At 35.5% G+C, this 15,013-nt stretch overlaps 1 protein-coding gene across 10 annotated transcripts in view; it reads right to left on the reverse strand.

Moving 5' to 3' along the window:
- The window catches only part of RHOT1 (ras homolog family member T1), an 80,705-nt gene that overhangs the window by 8,890 nt on the left and 56,802 nt on the right, over window positions 1–15,013 (reverse strand). For 4 of the 10 annotated variants that reach the window (XM_068530540.1, XM_068530533.1, XM_068530539.1 and 1 more), the window contains 11 exons: window positions 14,790–14,898; window positions 14,085–14,205; window positions 11,831–11,915; window positions 11,313–11,458; window positions 9,851–9,951; window positions 9,062–9,192; window positions 8,292–8,375; window positions 6,633–6,752; window positions 5,433–5,635; window positions 4,272–4,367; window positions 2,516–2,638 (listed from right to left, as the gene is read on the reverse strand). In XM_068530540.1, coding sequence (XP_068386641.1) covers window positions 2,516–2,638; window positions 4,272–4,367; window positions 5,433–5,635; window positions 6,633–6,752; window positions 8,292–8,375; window positions 9,062–9,192; window positions 9,851–9,951; window positions 11,313–11,458; window positions 11,831–11,915; window positions 14,085–14,205; window positions 14,790–14,898 — 1,319 coding nt within the window. The remainder of the gene's footprint in view (window positions 1–2,515; window positions 2,639–4,271; window positions 4,368–5,432; window positions 5,636–6,632; window positions 6,753–8,291; window positions 8,376–9,061; window positions 9,193–9,850; window positions 9,952–11,312; window positions 11,459–11,830; window positions 11,916–14,084; window positions 14,206–14,789; window positions 14,899–15,013) is intronic. The other 6 variants (XM_068530535.1, XM_068530538.1, XM_068530534.1 and 3 more) reach the window with 3 other exon arrangements.

Genomic DNA, 15,013 nt, shown 5'->3' on the forward strand with positions numbered 1-15,013 from the left:
TATTGACGATCAAGAGCTTCTAGAATAAAACTGATGCTTTGCGATCAGCAATTACTAGGAGCCAAGGTGAGTTCACCAAGAATAAGACACCAAATAGATGCCACTTTCTATTTAGATAAAATTAATACATTGGTGGATCAGAGGAATGTGGTAGAAATTATACTGATTTACAAAGAGCCCTCCAGGAAATCTCTTATAAGACAGTAAGACACAACATGGGCTGGAAAATAAAATATTTTTAATTGACAGAATAATCTTTCCCCAAGAATTTTGAATCTGTGTCACTGGGAAAAGAGTTCTCTAGTGGAGCACTAAAGGGCTTGCTTGCTTGAGCAATCTCGCTCTCTGATCTCTGGGTATTCAACATTATTTTTTAATCAATAACTTGAAAGCTAAAGAAGACACAGCTACCAAATTTGCAAATAACACAATGCCGAGAAATATATATAATGGGACAAATGACAGAAATAATGTTTGAAATGACTGAGCTAGAACAATGGATCAAAAAGCAGAATATGACACTCAATAGAGATATATATGTATCAGCATTTAGATACAAAGAGCCAACTAAAACTGTCAAATACACAGAGAGGAGGGGACACTGCCTTAATAGCACTTTGTATGAAAAAATCTGATTGCAACCCCAAGATTAATATGCATCAACAGTGGGCGGGGGCTGCTAAAAAGTTAATTCATGCAGCAGACAGGTGCTGTCCTAACTGTGGAATATGACTGCCCACCGTTATGGACTAGTCAGATCACACCGGAAGCACCGTTCTCCATTCTCAGTGGCACTTTTTAAGAGGTACTCTGAACAACTAAGGGGCTTTCAGATGAGGAAAACCAGGAATGATGAAGTCACTAAACCATCTAATTTAAGAAAAGGCTGAAAGAAATGGGGATGTTCTACCTGGAGAAGAGAAAATTAGGGGAGACATGATGGCCGTCTTCAAATGTCTGAAGGCTATGTTGAAGAGGGAGTAGAATAGTCGTATGTTGTTCTAAAGGGCAGAACTAAAACTAAAGGAGAGAAAGTTATAGGGAAATAATTTTAGTCAAAAAAAAAAAAAAAGGCAAAAGCAAAAACCCTCTCCAATGAGGAAAGCCATCAGCAGATAAACAGTACTCTCTCAGGAAGGCTCACAGGAAGGCAATCTAATGGGAGGTTAGGCCAGATGAATTCTAGAATCTCTTCCAACTCTACCATTTCCAACACCGGAGCTCCTGAATGCTGTTTGGTTTGAACTAGCCTTGCACTTTCTCAGACAGTTGTCATGAGCAAATCTGTCTGTGTTACTCTTTATAAGATGCCATTCAAAAGACAGAGGCAGAACTTCACCACCAAATGAGCGTGGTGATCCCTTCAAAGCAATCACCTATGATGGCTGCATTCTTATTCCAGAGCTACTAGTGCTCAAAACATCACTGAAACTCTTTTAGAATGTCTTCAGAGTCAGTTTCTGACTCACATAAGATATAGCCTCACTGTTTAATAGCCATGTCTACACTGCTGGTGGACACAAACTATCCTACTCATTTGGTACAGTCGGAGCCTAGCCCTCAGTAAGAGTCCAACAGTAACCCAAATAAGATCCATTTCTAACCAAAATCTGTTTAGCTTGATCATCTGTCTTAATCAAGCCCTGCTCCCAACGACATTTGAATGATTTCAAAAACATAATTCATTCATAGACACATAAAAATTTGACATTAGATACAAATTAATATTACATAGGCTCTTAAATGTTCACAAAATGTAAAATCGATTTGAACAAAGAAAGGTAGCATGACCAGAATAAGAACATAACCTTCCAAGTTTATTGCTCTGAGGGAAGGTATACAACCTATTTTTTTGTTGTTGTTTCTCTTTCTTTTTTAAAAGCATATTACTTGCTAGGCATACTTTATGTTTCGGGTTCAATTGTAAAGACCTCAAAAACTAGTACTATAGATCTTTTTCTTTTCCATATTCCTTTGAATCCTTAAAGTTGGTTATTATCTTCATTTCAAAAAAAAATTCCAGGTACTTAAAAGTAAAAGTAAATTATAACTATAAATAATTTCAGTAGAGAAGTTTTTCAAACCCAAGATACCGCTCATATAAGTATGGTTTTAATAAACTGTACTATTTGAATGCAAGCTGAGTACAGTATAACATTTGGAATCAATGTGTCTTTTCCTTACTAAAGCCCTAATCTATTTCTACAACTCTCAGCCAAAAGATTTTTAATCTCCCTACATATATTATCCTCTAATATAAAAAATACTTTAACTTCCTTAATAAAAAAAAAGCTAAAATCTTACTTTTTTAGTCCCCTAAATATATCTATTAATTTTTAAACATTAAGGATGATTCCAGAACTAAACATTGTCACCACAGTGAGAACTTTAGTGGAAGTTAGTTGGGCATCAGTCAGCTTGTTGTCTTTGTAGTATTTGTATAATAAATAGTTAACCACTTTTTTCTTTTGTATTTTAACAGAATGCCTGGTACCCAGTAAAGAAAGTTAAGAACCTGTTAAGAACTGCAGTGAAGATTTTGTTCTTTACAGATTGCAGCAAGTCTGAGTTGAGGAAGTTCTGACAGATGCAAAATGTACACCTGTTGCAGGTGCACATACAGCGTAACCGGGCATGGCTGCGAAAACACACAGAAGGACAGGAGTTGAGTTCTTACTTACAAATATGGCACAAGTCAGAGTGTGCCAACTTAAAAAAAAAAGATTTAGGCATAAGCAACACTAAGGAAAAGGACAGTGTGGGGCATGCTAAAGTTGTGCAGAATTCCACATTTACCAAAAATATAATAAACAGCAATAGCTCCCTCCTCCCTCCCTATAGAAAATCTAAGGAAAATTAGCTAACACTTTTGCTTTTTTGGAGGGGGGACAGAATTATTAGTACAAGGGTTTTAGTGGAATAAATATGCACAGCAATAGATGGCACCCTCATCTAAATTAATAAAAGAAAAACTGAGTAAGCCACAGCACCCATCAAAAGGTCAGAGTTCGCTAGCATTTAAATAACCATCCCCTCCTCCTCCCTCAGTATATACACATGCCTGAAAACCAGGAAGGAGAAGAGTGACAAATACACAAAAGAGTCAAAAGACGAGTATGTTCAACCCTGAGGAGATATGAACAACATCGTCTTTAATTCATCAAGCACCATGGCTCCCAAAGGAAATCAAAGTGCTTCATAAATTTCTACTTGAACCCAAAATACAGGGTTAATTTCATCTGCTACCAAAACACACCAGCTAAGTACGATAATATGAAACTCTGGGTGAGGGTGTAAAAATCAACAATGGATCCAATTGATATTAGATATGAAATTTAGGGAGGCTTTCTGACTCCTTTCTGGTTGAGTGAGTTGCACTAGTTGGTACAGGCACGTGGGGCAGCCCATTTCACCTCCACTCTAACAACCAAAGTAGGGGGTCTCCAATGATTGCTCAGTGGTCAGAGCCACTCAGACATACAAGGCCATCACACCACCCCTGGAGAGGTACTGGCGCAGAACCCACTCAGAAGAGCGCCACCTGAAGAATCAATTACATCACTTCCTGTAACACCTGAACATTTTTTTAGAGGCTTCTCAGTCAATGGACTGGCCCAATCTGACTTGGCTTAGCTTGTGAGATCTGATGAGACCACAGCACACGGTGGCATGGTTGTGGAGATTAGCAGCATCCCAATAATGCCTAATTCCCAACATGAAGAAAAACAAGAATTAATTTTTTAAAAGACTCTTACAGGCTCAAGACATTCCATTTTAAAATCTGACTTATGATGAACATATCACTGCTACTAAGTCACTGCCAGCTGTCATACTGGAATCCATCTGTTATTTTATAAGTTGAATCTGACTCTTCAACATATACAGGCTCCACCCCCCAAAAAGGAGGGATGCAAAGTATGCTTAGCAACAGGGAGATGCTTCATGAGAAGTAGTTTCGGATTAACCATATAAACAAGTGTCCATGTATGTACATTTATCATATACACACACACACACACACACACACATATTGCAGTAAAATTTTAAAGATGCAGATCTAAAAACATAGTTGCAGTTATTTACAAGATTAAGACAGTACATTTACATAGTAAAAAAAAAAAGACACCATAGTATACAGTTAGGCAGTAAGCCTAACCAAGCAGTGCGTTTCTGGATAATTACTAAATGTGAATTATGGAGAAAAAGATTTGGTCATCTATAAGAAAATGTCAACAAAATGCCATAGAAGCCATAAAGAAAAAGTAACTTACAAAGCAGTTTTTAGAAAGACCCAGATTTTTCTCAAATTCTCTATTCTATCAGTGTTGCCCATGTCTCGGGAGAGTCTGTCTCTGTAATGATCCTCTCTGTAGATAACATACACGAAAGTTTAAAGCAAAGGTAAACATAAAAAATAAGGTTTTGCTTATCTAACAGTAATAGGAAGGAATGACTTCTCTTCCAATACAAATAGAATTTCAAGGGTTTGCTGCATTTTTTTTAAAGTACTAGTTAATGGAACAGCAATAAAATTAACTCTGATTTGAAAAATCCGTACAAATTAACAACCTTTTGAAAAACCTTAGCTTATAGCAATTTTTGAGTATTACTCTATGTTATACTGTACTTTTCATAAGAAGAAAAATAATTTAGAGAATAACATAATAATAAATAGAATAAACTGTAAAGTCCTGAGAAACGCACTGCCTGAAAAACTATCTTGTCACAAAACAGAATTTATACAAACACCGTACTTGAGGAGAATGCCATTAAGAACCATGCAATTTTAAGGCAGTTAGTAAACTACGAAGATGACCACAGTTATGTGCTTGTGCATATGCATGTATAGATATACAATAAATGTACATAAAATTTGTGGCTCATAACACAACGTAAAACATTTATATAGAAGGAATTCCAATTACAATTACTTTTTATAGCACTAAAAAAAGACATTATATCCTGAACTCAAACATACCCATAATTTAAACATAAATTCATAAAAGATTTTAGAATCCTTCACATACTCAAGGTCAATTAATCAGCAGAAAAAATATAAAAGTTAACTTTTTGTTCATATGGAAATGCCTTATTAGCATGATGTCAATTCCATTTTATTGAGTTTATTTATTCCATATATTTATTAAATAAATTCCATTTTATTGGGCTGAGTTTTATTGTACTATCCTATTAAGATAGTTACAGCCTGCTCAAATATAGTCAAATATTATCAGAAGCACCATTGATATAATTTTCTTCTGGTACCCAAACCAAACCTGCATTTACTCAAACTTGTCCCTTCTCATTACAAAGTCTCTTTCTGTTGCTGAACAACTTCTATGTGACAGAGGTTCCACCCTCATGGCTAATAAAGGCATGCAATGTTACCACGAACCATGCAACACGAAAATCATGGCAGAGCAAGTACTTACGGGTACATGGCCATTGTTGTCAATTTAACAAAGATATCTTTACTGGGTGCATCAGCAGTATTGCAAGTGAAGGCTTGTGGTGGAGGCATTTTGTGTTTCCTGCAGAAATCAGTAGGTGAAATGCTATATTCTTGTTTGACTTCATGCAGGTCTGACTTTGCAGCTACGATTAAGCAAGGTATTCTGCTGTCCATAAAGTGTTGCTACAGAATAAAAAGTGAAATCATAATCTGATGATAAGTTCAAAAATTACTAAATTTAACTAAATGGGCACTAAAATTTTTCTCTACATAGGCAAAGAAAGCATCAACAGTTTCAGGGAGAAAGTAAACTAAGAGGCAAAGACTGGCAGTTGTCTAGGTCAGTAGCATAATAAGACCAGGGCCACTTTTCTAATGTTGGTAACAATATAAACCTATAACAATTCTTCAAATTCACTACAATTTGAAAAAAAAAATTTTTTTTCAAAAAGAAACAATACTTTGAAATAAAAAGAAATCTACCTAAATTCTCTCTCCTGAAGCACACTATTTTCATTTTTTGATATTACCTCTAGTCCTTAAGCACATGCATATATATATATGTTTACATAGTTGTAGTCATGCTGGACATAACCATTTAAAAATATAATACTGAATTTTCCATGTTTTCAGAATTCAAAACCATTACTTTTAATGGCTACATCAATTTCATAGGATCATTTTATCTCAATTTGGTAAACTATCCTCCTATTGTTAGACATTTGGATTATTTCCAGGTTTTTGCTATTAAAAACAATGCTAGAGTAAATTCCTTCGTACATACAGTTTTTTACTCTTATTGAATCTTGTTGATAATCTCAAAGTAACTGATAACTTTTCAAGCCTCTGGTTTATCCCCTTGCTCTATTATTATTCTTGGTATAACGGGCAACATATAATCCATGTGCATTCCTAAGACCTTCCATTAATGCAGAGGTTCTTAACCAGGAACGCACATCAGAGTCACATGTGGAAAAAAGTACTTTTAAAAATACAGATGTCTGCGACTCTACCACCTCAGAATGAAACCAGAACCTTTAGGGATAGGACACAAATGTATGTATTTTTGAAAAGCTCCACAAATAATTTTCTTATTTCCCTGGTTAGAAAACACCACATTACAATTCCATTAAACTCCTTATAAAGTTAAACTTGGTTTTAGACCAAAAGAGCAACAAACCTTAAAAATCCTGGCACAGTATTCAAAGGATTTAGGGTTACTGACATCATATACCAGGCACACAACATCACAAAGGATCTCAGCCTCAGTTAGAAATTCCGATTCTGAGATATCATGCAACTTGTAAAAAGAAAAAGACAGAAACATAAGTATCCTAACACTGATGTAAAATTAGTCATGATGTTTTATTATTTGCTTAACTTGACTTCCTAATTTAAAAATACTAGTTAAGCATAAATTTTCAGACTATTTTTGGAAGTAAGACATATAGATAAACAAGTAGCTTCTGATCTTTGAAGATGAAAAATGGTGATTAAGGTCCTACAGAAACTAACATTTAGTGAGTGACTAAAGTGTGCTAGGCAGGCCCTTTACATGCATTCTCTACATACTATAGATAAGAAAACAGGCTAAAGAGATTAGGTTAACTGCCAAAGATAGCACAACTAACTAGTCATCAGACCAAAAATTGAACTCAGATATGATTCCCAAGTCTTTTTTCTTTCCTCCCCACCAATCAAAAACACAAAGCAAAGGACGGTAAGTAAGGTTATTTGGTTCTACTTCACTACCTACTCTTTTTCAATGTTTATTATAAAATCTCTAAAGAAACATCCCATCTGTGATATGATAATGATCCAACAAGCGTAAAATTCAGTATTGAGCTATATAAGATAGTGCTTCTTTGTTGAGGAGAAGAAAGGGGAAGTGTAAAGTCATCAGAGGTGACTCAATATATTCCAAATAAAACACTATTAGAGCATGGATATTCAGAGACATGAAAGACATCAATTTGCAATGAATGGTTTTAACAATAAAACTGGAAAGTTAACAATCAGCAAGATTTACTGAGTACCCAATATACAGAATTATACTTAGGAGAAGAATGAGAGATAAACAGGTTTAACAAGAAACTGACAACTTTCATCATAAAGAGCAAAATATGCATAAAATTCAATGTGATTACCTGTCTAGCAGAATAAACTATTTCCAAAAAGAAAAAAAAAAGGGAATGAACTTTCTTTAGTACTTATTATTTGTCGGGAGCTTCTCATATTGGTTAACTTAATAAGAAACTCAGGCTCAGAGAGAATAAGCAATTTGCCTGAGGTCACACAGCTGATCAGTGGTGGACCAGCATTCAAACCAAAATCAGACTGGATCCAAAAAGAACATAAAACCTGTTTCTACTATTTCATATTATCTTTTCAGTCATACCATTCTTTCAATCATTTTTTAGGCTACCACACTTGTTAACTACACTCCTCCCTGCTAAATAGATACAACCTGATTCAGATTACAGATTAAACTACCCCACACCTGCACAAAGGTCTTCAAACTAATTTCTAGTCAATAGAGGACATAATTTTTAAAAATAAAAGTGGAAGAAAGAGCAAAGAGGATTTAATTTTTTTTTTTTTAACTTTCTTACAGTGGTATAACATACAATTAAGCACACAGATAGATGAATTTTTACTTATATCTACACCCATGTAATCACCACATGGATCAAGGGGATTAAAATTAATTCTAATGAATAAACCAGGTAAAAAAATAAATCACAAAAAAAACATTAAATTAAATCCAATTATGTTTTCAAAGAGTCATTTAAAATGTACCCAATAATTAATAATCTTTATATGCCAGAAAACTTCTTACCAACAAGTATTTCTCTTGTCCATATACATAAACAGTGTTAATCGCATAGTATGATTTATGGTCATCACGAATTTTCTTCTGCCTCTGAAAACAACCAAAAACATCTCAGTATTTATAGCAAGAAATTACAGGAACTAGTTTTCATCAACACATGCGCTCTGCATGTATGTGTGGGTGTGTTACCAAAAAAAGGATATTCTTCGCTACACTATGTATTATTTATCAATACAGAGGGGATATTGATTTTGTTTCTTAGCTCTTAAGGTCTAAAATAAAAGATGCATTTGTTCTGCATAAAGGGAAAGCAGTAGCTGAAAAGGAAGTAAACTATAGCACTGAAAGTTTATTCCAGAGCCACCTGCTGGCAATTCTCATTACACTATAATTTGGCCTGCTATTTCATCTAGAAATATGTCAATCTCCTTACTCAAGGCAGTAGTCAGAATTAGGTATCAGTATTCGGTTTAAAATATTCACTGTACATTTACTTCATGCGAAGCACTGTGTTTGATGCTTTCATATGTGTATTTATTTAATCTCCATCGAAAAGCTGATTAAAAAAAAAAAGACAAATGATAGCTAACATCAATGAAGCAAAGATAAAGCTAGTTCAATGAGATTATTGTTACACTTTAGTTGTACCTTACTATTATACATAGGTCACTCAGTTCTACTAATCATCTAAAAAGGTAAATGGTTATGAAAAAATTATGTAAACTCGTGACTATAAAAATCTGTTGAGTAAAGTTCTATTTCTTGAGAACTCTCACCATTAAGTTTCTTCCAAGAAGAGCCTGAAGAACTCCACTTCTCCCACAGTTTTTCATCCCAATTACATTACATCTGAACACATTTCTTTGAGTCTGTTTCTTCTGAAGGTCTATCTTTTTATCTCTTGTTACTAAAAAGAAAAAAAAAAGCTAATTATGTACTGCTTAGACTCACTGAGCCTTCATTTCACATTCTGCAAAATAGGGTATTGCTATTTATCATTTTTACAATCAATAAACATACTGTACAGTAGTCAAGCTGTATGTGAAATAAAGTACAAAATATAATAGAGAAGGGCCCCACTTAGTGAAAAAGATGCATTTCTGAAAGTCGGCTGTAAAGTAAACTTCTAGTAACCAAATGGTATTTATTTCATCATAAAATAAGTAGTACGTTTACATAACAAAATGATATCTCAAAAAATGAATGAAAATTACAATGAATACAGCCAATACTATATCCCATCTTTTTTTCTGTTATAAATTATTGTCATAACAAATTATAAACACAAGATAGACTGGTAAATACTTTTCATGCCCATAGCCCTCCCTGATTTTCATCAATGAAGTACCCTCAGGGGGAGACTAGAGGTAAAACCTCTACTCTTTCCTTTTTGATAAACAATCAAAAAGCAACTTACCTCAAAAGTGATTACCAAATCAAGGGTAAACAAATAGAGTATAGACATGGAAGACTAATGAAGATGCATTTATTTTCACTCTTTTTACATATGAAACTGGAATCTTAAAAAAAATTTTTTTCTAATTAAATAGCATTCAGATACTTACCTGTGATGGCTGAAGCTTGAGACTCTTGCTCAGTCAATATTGAATAGCCTAGATAACCCAAATACTCCAGGCACCGCTGCACATCTAAATAGGTCGTGAGCCTAGGAAAGGGAAGAGTTTAAAGTGTGAAAAGTTCCTAAATGAATATTTATTAAAAAAAAAAAATTTACAACAGCTCAAATAATTTTACCACCAGACCCAGATAATTTTTGTCAGACTGCTTTAATTTCCCATGTGCCCAACCATGGCTTTTCCTACAGTGACATTCTTAGGGCAGAGATGAAAGGGACAAGAATGCAAGATGGGGGGTAGAGGGGACTCCTGTATCTATTCCACCTGCCCAGAGAGAGCAAGGCCACACAGGTGAGCAGTGAGCAGCTGGTAAGATCTAGAGCAGGGATATTTTATATTATTTGCTTCCCAAGTTACATATTGTACTGCAAATACTAGCTAGTTAAGGACTTAATGATAATTAAATCTGAAAAGGTTTGCAAAAGGTGCAAAAAATACCTGAAAGGCTGAAAGGCACTTGAAAATAGTTAGCCTTTCGTATGATTTGAAAAAAGAACAGACCCTGGTGTTGGGAAAGTTATTCTCGCCAAGGCTAAAGTAATTATGTCATTATGCACAACCAGAGAATTTTCTTAGCACCCTAGACAACAGGTCAACAAGACTGTAGACACCCTCACTAAGTCTAAGAGTTCACTGAAAACAAACAACAACAAAAAAACCCTCAAAGTAAGAATTCAGTGTCAAGTAAAATATGCTCTCCCCATATTCTGAAAATACAAGATTTGTACAATGACAATGATGTTTCCAATTTCCTTAATCAAAAGTATTAAAACACACTGTAAATCAACTATACTCCAATAAAAAATTTTTTAAGCATTAAAATTTACTTCCATTTTTTTTTTTTTTAAATAAATTTATTTATTTATTTATTTTTGGCTGTGTTGGGTCTCCGTTTCTGTGCGAGGGCTTTCTCCGGTTCTGGCGAGCGGGGGCCACTCCTCATCGCAGTGCGCGGGCCTCTCACGGCCGCGGCCTCTCCCATTGCGGAGCACAGGCTCCAGACGCGCAGGCTCAGTAGTTGTGGCTCACGGGCCCAGTTGCTCCGCGGCATGTGGGACCCTCCCAGACCAGGGCTCGAGCCCGTGTCCCCTGCATTGGCAGGCAGACTCCCAACCACTGCGCCACCAGGGAAGCCCCTACTTCCATTTTTATATGACTTATTACTGTTTCCCTGTACCTCATCCAGAAGCAAACACATCCCTTCCTGATAAATTTATAGAACATCTATAGTTCATCTTAGAGATAGCAGCAGCACTATAAATCCTGCTCACAGGCAGCTATCATTGAAGCATTTCACAAGATCTGACAAATATACAAAATGATGAATGTAATGCACCATAATTTCAAACTAGCTGTAACTCTAGAGGAAATAAGTGAGCTTTATACTCACGTCCACTGGGAAAGGAATCCCTGGTAGGTTATCCAGCCTTTTTCATTCGTACAAACTGTGTTATTCACATCTGGCCCCCAAGGTATGTAAGGGAAAACTTTAAACAAGTCTTTAAGCTCATCAGGTGACAAAGCACAGTCTCTATCCTGAAGATACACAAGGAAGTATACATAACATTTAGATATCTAAGAGGATAATTCCCAAATGCAAGAGCCCCCTAATCAAGTAAAGCTATGTTTCTAAAAACTAACAAATGAAGAGAAATTTTACATTTTATCAAGAAAACTCCTTACACATATATAAGGAAACCTATGCTAGGGTCTATCAGAAACTAGACTTTTTCATCTTGAGAAAATAATAAAGTAAATAATATGAGAAAGTATCTTTGCTAGTTTAAGAAAGTTTGGGTAATTTTTGGCTATGTGACAGGAATACCCAATAGCTCAGGGAACAGAGTTACATCATTCACAGGAAAATATTTTATCATATATCATGGAAAACTGCAGCTAAATGCTTACCAAATCATGCTTGTCAAAAGTACTTTGGAGAAACAAATATGCGTGATGATTTAATTCAGTAGTGCAATCAGGAGGTATTTTTAGCCTGTTGATGAAAAAAAAAAGTAAAATAAATCATTAACCAAATATTAAAATTTAATTGGAGAAATGAACATGAAATTGCAACAAGTCTTTTTGTAGGATGACAGCATTTACAGAACAATGTTTTCTGTAGCCATTTAGACTTCCCCAGGGAAAGTCACTGCAGTGGTATGGCAATTCTCAGAAGAGTCATAATAGTGCTCATTCCAAGGTGACAGTTTTCTTAACTATCTGAAGGGCAGGTTGTATTAAAAAGTTTACAGACCATACTGATTAAACTGTAATGGGTTGTTCTTCCTACAAATCAATTATAAGTCAAAATTATGAGCTTTAAACAATGTCAACATTGTAATGAGTTGAAAATGATGTGAAGAGATGTTATTTCTGCCTGATTTGACCTTTGACACACCCTAAATTCGAGTCAATAAACATTTATCAAATGCACGGAGGTACTGGGGACATAAAAACAAGACAGGCTCCCTACCTCTAAGGAACCACATTCAAGCTGGAGACAGACCACAAGTAGATAACCTCACTATCTCAACAGAATGAGGCAACTGTTGAGTATGGGTAAACTACAGATGCTAGGGGAACCCTTGTAAAAGGGAACACCTTGGCCTGGGGATGGGAAGGTGTCAGCACTGCTGAGAGACACTGTCACCTGTATTGAGACTTGAAGGATAACAGACATGAATTAGGTTGGGGGGAGAGGGAGGAAGAGAGTAAAAATACCACGGGCAAAAGCCTGGAGTGGGAAACAATATCTGATTGGTAGACCAGAAATAGTTTAGTATTTACTTCTAGAATGAAGGCAGGGAGTGAGCCAGAGTGAGCAGATCATGAATGACCTCCTACACCAGGTTAAGAAGCTTAGGCTTTATCCTGTCTTGAAGGGAAAGTGACATGGCAAAATCCATGTTGTATATCTACTAATCTAGCAGCAGTGTGAAGGACAGGGGCAGAGATTTTAATAAGAAGACTCAAGGGGTGACTTTGAAGGGGCTATTTAACAGAAAATTAAAGGTAGAGTGCAGAAAGAAATTAAAAGAGATCTTAGTGTAAGTCACAAAGCCATAAAAGATGGAGTTTCCTTATTGTCATACTTTAGAAAGCAATAAGCAACCTCCCGTAGAATTTATCTACCCACATAAATGGCACAGAAAAGAAAACTTGATAAAAAAGTCCTGGGACAAATGCATTCATTCAATATATATTTATTGAAAAACCTGGGAAATTACTTGAGCCAAGATTTAATAACTTTGACAAGGGAAGTTTTAACTTAGAACTGATTAATGGACCAGGAATCCAACTAGAAATTTTGCTTCCTTAATGATGGGGAAGGAAAAACAACAACAAAGTTTTTCTGAACCCTTACACAGAGAGCTAGCAGTGCTATGCTAAAATTAAAAAGGAGAACATGAAGATAATGTGCTACTGAAAAAGTGAAGAAAAAAGGCGAAAGGCTCAAAGGCCAGATCTTGGGAAGTCACTTCCCTGAAAAGCCTACTTCCCTTGGGTATGGGAGAGGCATCCTATAGCAAGGCAGTCTCCTATTTCAGGGTGATGCTGGGTTCATCATTAAACATACAGAACTTAAACATGTCACTATCTAAAGAAAAATAACCACAAAGAGACTGGTCGTTTAGGAAGAATACTTATTTTATCCTGAGCTGAAAACAGGCTATAAAACTTAGGGAAGAGAAGGACTAAAGAAAAGAAAAATGCTAACCAATATATTTCTGATCCCTTGACTCTAAAAACAAGTTCGTCTAGCATCTTTTATCTCCTTCCTCAATAAAATGAATAAAAAAAGATACTTGTATTCTTCATTAGAAGAAGAGGAAGAGTTTGAGCCATGCTATAAATCAGTGGCTCTCAACTGGGGATGATTTCACTCCTGAGGGGACATTTTTGGCTGTCACGACTGGGGGAAGAGGTGCTACCGGCATCTAAGGATGTGCTAATAAACATCCTATAACTCGTAGAACAGGCTCTACAATAAAGAATTATCTAGTCCAAAATGTCAGTAGTGCCGAGTTTGAGAAACCCTGCTATAAACGGCTCTATAAATCTATAAATTGTTCCTGAGTAGCTCAGAGCCTACCTACCAACGTGCTAAATAAAACTTTAAAATACTGGCAAGTGAAATCAATTAGAAGCCAAAGGTACATACAAGGGAAATAAATATTCAGGTGTCAAATCCAGATCGTCATCATAACCAAATCGTCGAAGCACAGTCCAAGTAGTTTCATGTCTCCCTCTCTGAATAAAAAGTGTGTGTAAAAAAAGAAAACCTGAAATAAAATAAATTAGTAAATATAGCTGATGTGAAAATGGGTACAGAGTCACATGGGAGAAAAGCATGTAACACATAATGGCAAGAGCTAGACTACTGAACATATGTGTACTAGTCTTGCATATGGAAGGTCAAACCAAAACAAAGTTCACAAGTGTCTCAAAGAGTTGATTTCAGAATCATTTCACAGATACACCCAAGTCAGCAAGAGATGGCACTACATGAAAGGGCCAAAAACATATCCCAAGGAATATACTGACATTCACATGGTTATATGATAAAAACAAATGAAATCATTTTAATTTTAAGATAAATTTGTTTCTGAAATCTCTTACCCGCAGATGGACCTCTGCACTCCTGAGATCCAATCAATTTCCCTACCTCTAATTTATACTCACAGTAAAGATAATTATCCCCACCAACACCTGCCTCTTCCAACTCTTAAACATCCAGGTTAGATTTTAGGTATATTAGTAAATACAGACATTTCCTTAAGTATAGATAATACTATAAAGACTTCTGCCTTCTGCCAAATTTTGAAAATATTAAATTCAAAAGGGGGAAAAAGCACCATTCACCCACCTTTCAGTGTCAATCCACTATCAGCCACACCATCACTTATATGTTTTCTGACTACATTTTTGACATCTTCCAGAGCTTGAGGAGCTAACGGAGTGTTGAAACAAATTCTCTAGCAAAAAACATAAAAATAAAGTTAAAAACAAATCAGCATTAAAACCACAAATAATACAAATATTAATCCACAAAGCAACAGTAAATCAAAGAGTTGCACCCAAAGGAAACAA

The sequence above is a fragment of the Eschrichtius robustus genome, chromosome 20, assembly GCF_028021215.1.
Source record: "Eschrichtius robustus isolate mEscRob2 chromosome 20, mEscRob2.pri, whole genome shotgun sequence".
Classification (NCBI taxonomy): Eukaryota; Metazoa; Chordata; class Mammalia; order Artiodactyla; family Eschrichtiidae; genus Eschrichtius; species Eschrichtius robustus.